Consider the following 7,700-nt stretch of genomic DNA (forward strand, 5'->3'; position numbering starts at 1 on the left):
CTGTACAGATTGGAGTAGTATAGAAAGAGAATATAATTCTTTTTATAGTTATTTTTATTATTTTATTATTACTCAAAATGTAGATCATATTTTTATTAATCTCTCTTTCATTCTATTAAAAAAAAATCTGTAAATTACATTTTTACTATATAATTCACCATATATAATATACTAAAAGATAGACGGACAGGTTAAAAAAGACACTGAATGAAAGATTAGGGTGTAAAAGAGAGGGGAGGTGCAATGAAAATGGAAGAAGGTGAGATTGGAATTTATGGGCATCGTTAATTTCATTTTTCGTCGGGACAAAGCATCTAGAACATCGTTCCTTGGAGCTTCCTCATTGGTCGGTGAGCCCCATAGCACGCTTCCCCATATATTCATGCACCAAATCGGGGTTTTCATATTCATACGAAAAAAAATAAAAAGAAGACAATTGTTATTCTTCACTATTTATCTAGAATACAGCCATTTTTACCATTTGAAAATTTTTAATTAGTTTTTAAGTATCTAAATAATTAGTCTACATAGTTTTAGGATTTTTTATTTTAATAAATAAAATTATTATAATAATTATTAAAACAAATAATTTAAAAAATATTTACCGAAATAAATATACTTTTCTTATTTCGTTTACAAGATATATGTATATATAAATAATTAAATATAATTTTTTAAAATAATAAAAAATATTAATAATTTAAATTATACTAAACTCTTAAAAATAGAACGTTTTAAATAATAGAAAATATGGACGATTTTAAATAGTAAAAAAAATAAATAGTGCATTTTAAATAATAGAAAAGATGAACTGTCTATTTAAAATAACTATGTATTTATTTAAAATTAACATGGCTATTTTATATATACATATATCTCCTTTACAATGTAAACGAGATAATTTTTTATTTATCTCGTTTACAATGTAAACGAGATATATAAAAATTGAAAAAATACACGTATCTCGTTTACACCGTAAACGAAATACATGAAAAATTATCTCGTTTACTGTGTAAACGAAATAAGAAAGAGATATTTATTTTAGTAAATATTTTTTAAATTATTTATTTCAATAATTATTATAATTATTTTATTTATTAAAATAAAAAATTCTACAGTTTTATAAACGATGATTTATTCCTGGATCAGAAGTCTTAACCAGTTATTTAAATAATTAGAGATGGATTGGTTTATAGTTAAAGATCGAAAAAAGTATTTATTCATGGAAAATAATGACATTTTAATTTTTACAATTTTATTTTTTATATAATTTTTTATTTTATTTTTTAAAAAAAATTGTAAAAAAATAATATTATCAAAATATAAATGACAATATTAATTTTTTTAATATATAACATATATAACTTTCATCTTAATCTATAATAAAATATATTAAAAATATAATTATTTCATATTTATATTAAAAATTAGTTATTTATATTAATAAAAAATTTATATTAGAATATAAATACATATTATATATGTATTAAATATTTTTAATGTGCGTATAGTATTTTTATTTAACATATTACAAATATTTTAATTAAGAATAATTTATAATCATATTAACAAATATAATTAATGTATAACAATAAAATTTAAGTTATTTTATTTTAACTATCCCCTTTTTTCTATGTTCTCTTTCTTTTCATTACTCTTTTTCTTTTGTTTTTAAGAAAAAATAAATGATGAGAATTGATCGCTTTCTTACTTTGTTTCCGATATATCACTTTCTCAACCTTTACATTTTGGCACTCCCATGAAAGAAGCAAAATCACCAAGATCGACTAGTAGTAAATTAGAAAGGAAGAAGCCCAAAAACCCACATGTTGAAATTTTCTGTATCAAAACTTTTACATTAACCTACAAAGTTAGGAGAAAAATTAATTATTTTCTAATACAATTTTAAACAAAATAATTATTTTGTAATACAATTTTAAGCATGACAATTATTTTAGCCATACCTATACAAAAATTTCTTCTTTCTTCAAAATTAAAGTTTAAACAAACGAAAATTCAAGTTTTCAAAAAATGTCATATATACGCTAAAAATCAACTATTAAATCAATTACTAATTTATTATATATTTGTGTATAAATATATGTATTATTTAATTTATTTTTTTATATTTTATATTTTAATATATATTTATACAAATAACCAATTTAATGATTAGTTTTTTTGTGTATATTTATCATAGTTATAAATTCTAAAAAAAAAAAAAAGAAATTTAAGGACTAATTAAATTTATTCTTTATTCCAATAAAAAGAAGATGGTAGATACACAAGATCTATAGGTAACTAGTTATAGATAGAGAATCTCATAATCCTTTATAGATTTCTTTCAAATTTCCACACCCCCACACAAATTGTGAAAATGCAAAAGAACACACAAGAGTAGTGTATGTGGTGGAGTTCCCCGCAAGCATAAAACCCCTACTAATGCTTTGCTTCGAATGGAAAGGGAATGTACACTTTAGAACATAAATATTATACATTCCATTATTTAATCAAATCAAATCCCCAAAACTCCAAAAACTCACATCACACATCACATGAATGGTGAAAAAACCTTCCTTCAATACAATTCCTTCTCTTCCAATATTGCCGTTATCTTTGCCTTTTCCCTTATCCCATTCCCCCGCCAGCTCTACCGTAATATAACCAATTTTAATTTCTCACTTTGCTTAGAAACCCATCTCTCTTACATACCCTATTTTTTCTTTCTCCTCACACTCACATGTATTTCTATTTCTAGTTTTGATCCCCTCCTATACCATCTTATCCCTTTAGACCCAATTATATATGTGCCTAAGCAACATGCACCTACACAACAAAAAGATGGGCAAAAGTGAATAGTAGTGGACACAAATAGATACGTATAGAAAAAAAGTATATAGTATGTATTTAAGTAGCCAAATAATTTGAGCAATGTATGCTTATGCTTATACGTTGAGAAATAACTTTAATTTGTACTTATTTTTTCTGGGATCCCTCATTTAAGCAAATTAAAAGTGAAAGGAAAAAAAAAGTAGTGATAGATGCGTATAGAAGCAAAATGTATATTTTGCAATCTGCATTCACTCTTATATATATTCCGAATAAATTCATTCTTCTTTGTTATAATAATTAGATAAAAAATAAGACTCAAATTAATCGAGTCTCATACGTAATATAATATTTTGGAGATCGGTAAATTAATTAATAAATTAATAAATTCAACATACAAAAAAAAAAAAAAAGTACTAATACACCTCAACTCTTATACATGCATATAAGGCCTGCACACTCAGTACATACACCTTAATCTATAACAACTCAACCCCGGAATGAAATAATAATATTTAGGAAAACATGTGAGGACGAACTAGGTTGCTTTGGACAAAAGATTTAAACGACAATCAAGAAAACCTGTATATTTGTTGTCACAGACACGTTTTTGTTTTTGTTTTTCTGTTTCTTTTATTTGTAATTATTCTTTTGTTGTAATTATTACTATGAAGACTGCATTGATTTATATATATTATATTGAATTTTGCATAGAATTTTTTGGAATTTGCATAAGCTTTGTATATATTTTTTTTCTTTTTGTTCCTCTGATGCTTTTTTTTGTTAACAAAGATTAAATTTTAAATTTGTTATAAAAATTTTAATACTATATTATAAAATTACTTATTCTAAAATTTAAAGTTTTAAACTATTAAAAGAGATTGTGACAAGAAGAAAACTAATAAAAGAGACTTCTGCAATATATATATATAACCTTTAGAGTAATCTTCTGCACAGATTCAGGGAATTTATATTCACGTGCTTCATCAACTTGATTAATCAAATTCAGCAATCTAATTACATGTTCACTGCCCCACTCAGATGATAAACCGGCTTATAACTAAGATTCTATCTCCCTTTAAGTTATATTTATAATAATAACTATGATAGGAGTATCTGATGATATTGAATTATTGATTTCTTTTTAAAAAATTTTAATAATATGTATGCAGAGATCAGAGACTTTTAAAATATTTGATGTCTAAGGAATACATCCCCAAAAAAGAAGAGGTAGATCTTAAATTCAGTTACTAATTTCAATTTATTACTGCTTAATTGGTTAATATTCAAACTGCTTGTTATATTGATGAAAAACATCGCGTTATGCGGAGTATATATATTTTTATAAATCGGAGTAATTATATTATATTATATTATATATATAATTAATTATTAGCATAAAATATATATAAATAAAAAATAAATTAAAAATAAATTATATAAATATAAAATAACTGATTTAATAACCGATTACTAATATGCTCGTACCATTTCTCAAATCCAAATTTGCAAAGGAAATAATAACAGTAGTGGTGGGAGGCACTAGCTAGCAGCTAAGCAACTAGAACATTTTTTTCACAAGTTGAGAGAAAAATAATGCATCAATTTTCTTAGGAATTAATGCTTCCCATTCTTGGTGGGGTGCCACGCACATAGATATATATATTCGAACAGCATAAAATAAATATAAATATATTGCTGCAGCAAGAATGGAACGGCTCAAAATTAAAATGAGTCTGCCAAGATTAATATTTTGCAATTAAAAGAATATATAGAGGAACAAATAATTGATAATAATAAATAATAATTGTAGTAATAATTCTCCAAAGGCATCAAACGAAATTTAATTTAGTGTAACGAAATTTCTGAGGAGTATACAAGAGTCATGAGTTGAACCTTGAACCAAAAAAAAAAAAAAATAGAGTAAAGAAAAGAATAAAACAAACACACTAATATAACAAAAGAATATATAGATTTACATGATTTCACCAGGTCCTTGTCCTCGATATAACCTATGATGGAAAAACCTAACACTTAAGAAAAAAAAAGAGTCATGGATATCATAAATCTATACAGTATATATGTGTATCCAATAACCTTTAGTTTCCTCCTTAATCCTACAATGATATATGTATATATGATAATAACAATAATAATAATATATAAATAATTAATCAGTATAGAAGCCTGATTTTAAAAAAAGAAAAACCAGCAACATAGTATATATGTAAATCACTATATGCATGATGATACTTATATGAATATGAATAAAAAAAAAACATGGATAGGATTGGAAAGTTGATGTTGATGAATTTTCAGTAGGTATCCCACAAGCATTCCAAATCTGAAAGAGGTGCAACTGATGAAGAAGGACCTTCAAGATCCTCGTACAATGTTCTATTATTATGCTGCTGCTTCGAAACCACCGATGACGTGTCATTGGTGGTTCTGTCGTTGCTCAGCCCCGTCTCTTGCGAAACGCTCACCACTGACTGGTTGCCGGAGGAGAATTGCTCCACCTTGCACTCGCCGGCGCCTCCTCCTCCGTTGCTATAGTTCTTTGACGCGATTGCTCTTAGTAGAATATCATCTTGATGATGGTGGTGGACCTCATCATAATAGGTTGGCCACGAGCTATTATGGTAATTGTTATTTGATGATGATGATGAGAACAAGTTGAGATGATTTTGTAGTCTGATTTGATGAGATGATGAAGAAGAGAGTGTGGTGTTGAAATTTGGAATCTGGTAGTTGGTGATGGGAATTTGGTGGCTTGTGTTGTGTTCTTCGGGCTTGATATTGAGAATCTGATGTGATGATGAGAAGGAGGGGAAATAATAGCCGTCGGATTTTGTTGTATCGAGAGGAGTAGGGTGAGGGTCCATGAGAGGTGGGAGTGTGGAACAATCTAGAAGATCATCGCCTATTGAGTTGATCCTCAAAAGGCCAGGAATTATTGATGATGATGAGGATGGGGTAGTAGTCTTCTTTACATCTGTGTTCTTGTGAAAAACCCTCGACACAACCCATTCATCCTACAAGAAGAAAAAAGAAATAGAAATAAAATTATTAAGAAGGACCAAACATGAAAGGAACTCGAAAACCAACATACAAGAAATAAAGGCACTTTTGTAAAAGGTGACCTTTGCAGCCTTGGGGAGGTTATAATTGGCAAATTTGCCTTCCAATCTGAACTCATGCATGACCCAATTGGTCTTTTCACCCTTGGGAGCTCTACCTCGGTAGAAAACAAGCGTTTTCTTCATCCCAACGAGATTCCCTTTCCCTTTGAAAATCTCTTTGTCTTTTCCGGTTGCCTTCCAGTAACCGGAATCCGTTGCTCTATTGGTCCTCATCCCCGTCGGGTATTTCCTGTCCTTCTGACAAAAGAAGTACCACTCCTTCTCTCCCATCTTTGCTTTCTCTGCACACCAAATAATCAGTCATAACTCATAACTAACTAACTAACTGCTCATGTACGGACATAATATTACTACTTCTTACTTGGTAAATCCCAGGGTTCGGATTTGTTCAAATCGGCTTCACCTATGGCAGTTGCACTGAAGCTGCTGTTCATGACCTTCTCGGTGAGGTAATAAGTGATGATTTCTTCGTCTGTTGGGTGGAATCTGAAACCTGGTGGCAAATCCAGCGGCTCCTCGCCTTTGTTAACTACCACAGGCTCTTCCATCTAACACAATCAAACTAAATATATTTTGAATTCAACGAGATATATATAGTGGAATACAGAAATCGTGGTTATATTAGGATCGTAAAGCGAAGAAGAAGAAGAAGAAGAAGAATTGGAGAGGTTTTAAGAAAGTGGAAAGAAAGGAGGATGGTGTGCTTAAATAGAGAGAGCGTTTACACGCGCTGTGAGAGATGAGAGAGATGAGAATCGTGGTATGCAAGGCACTTCCTCAAGAAGCCTACAATTGCTGTTTTCGTTTTTCTTCTTCTCTCTCTCTCTTCAAATTTTTATTTTCATTTAATTAATTTAAGAAATACGTGTATTTTTCTCATTCTATGACGTATGTCCTATCTTTGGTGGTTTCCTCGCTACATCTACCCTCACCCAGTCACCCCCCAAGGTGAGAAAAGAAATGGTAAAAAGGGGTGCTTTCAATGCTTTTTGTGGACCCTCAACGTTTCTATTTCTATAGGCTCCACCAATTCTTTTTATTATTATTATTATTATTTATATTGAAAAAAATTAACAAACTTTATCCGCTAGCTAGAGCCTTCAACCTAACATTTAATTTAATTTCCACATTTTCATTATTAATTAAAGATTATATATAAGAATATGTATTCAATTATTTATTTATTATAAATTTAATTATGATCATTAATTTTAATTTATATATAAAAATATATAAATAATAGCTACTGATGACATTAATATTTGTCAGTATCTTGCATGTATGTTACCGTCAACCGTATCTATCTATAGATCGTCCAACTCAGAATTTCACCGTACTCTCTTCTAATACCTCAGTTCTCAGTTCTCTCTCCAACGAAATAGTCTTTGTTCAACAAGGTTGAATAGTAGTAGAAGTGGAATAATAATTACAAGGAGATGAAAATTAAACCAAAATGCATGGTGAACAACTCTGCTTATTATTTTCTTTCTTTGTAAAAATAAATAATTATTAATTAACGAGAGAATTTCTCTACTACAATTTTATAGAAGATGTTGCTAGTTCCACTTCTACTACTGGAGGTGGTGGTGGCTTAATCTAATTTGGTCTTGTATACAAACACTATAGCAGCTTTAGGTGGGTGGTGGTTGTTTCAGTTGGTAGCTGGCTTGGATCAGCTACTGCTTCATATTTATTTATATTTAATTATTTATATTTTATATATAGGTT

General features: G+C 28.6%; 1 protein-coding gene across 1 annotated transcript; it reads right to left on the bottom strand.

The window, feature by feature from the left end:
- Nucleotides 1-4,887: 4,887 nt before the first annotated feature.
- On the bottom strand, nucleotides 4,888-6,698 carry LOC107604931 (NAC domain-containing protein 87). Its single transcript, XM_016306649.3, has 3 exons — nucleotides 6,334-6,698; nucleotides 5,973-6,253; nucleotides 4,888-5,864 (listed from the first exon to the last, which is right to left on the bottom strand). The coding sequence occupies exons 1-3, from the start codon at nucleotides 6,518-6,520 to the stop codon at nucleotides 5,145-5,147; spliced, it is 1,188 nt and encodes a 395-aa protein (XP_016162135.1). The 5' UTR covers nucleotides 6,521-6,698; the 3' UTR covers nucleotides 4,888-5,144.
- Nucleotides 6,699-7,700: the final 1,002 nt, after the last annotated feature.

This window comes from Arachis ipaensis, chromosome B6 (assembly GCF_059453495.1).
Source record: "Arachis ipaensis isolate K30076 ecotype BB chromosome B6, ASM5945349v1, whole genome shotgun sequence".
NCBI lineage: Eukaryota > Viridiplantae > Streptophyta > Magnoliopsida > Fabales > Fabaceae > Arachis > Arachis ipaensis.

What these genes read in the sequence shown, in the direction of transcription:
- LOC107604931 (XM_016306649.3), bottom strand. Translation starts at nt 6,520, where the DNA reads ATGGAAGAGCCTGTGGTAGTTAACAAAGGCGAGGAGCCGCTGGATTTG. An exon ending in CGAACCCTGGGATTTACCAA is followed by an intron (nt 6,254 to 6,333) that starts GTAAGAAGTAGT and finishes TTTGGTGTGCAG; the next exon opens with AGAAAGCAAAGATGGGAGAG. An exon ending in ACCTCCCCAAGGCTGCAAAG is followed by an intron (nt 5,865 to 5,972) that starts GTCACCTTTTAC and finishes TTCTTCTTGTAG; the next exon opens with GATGAATGGGTTGTGTCGAG.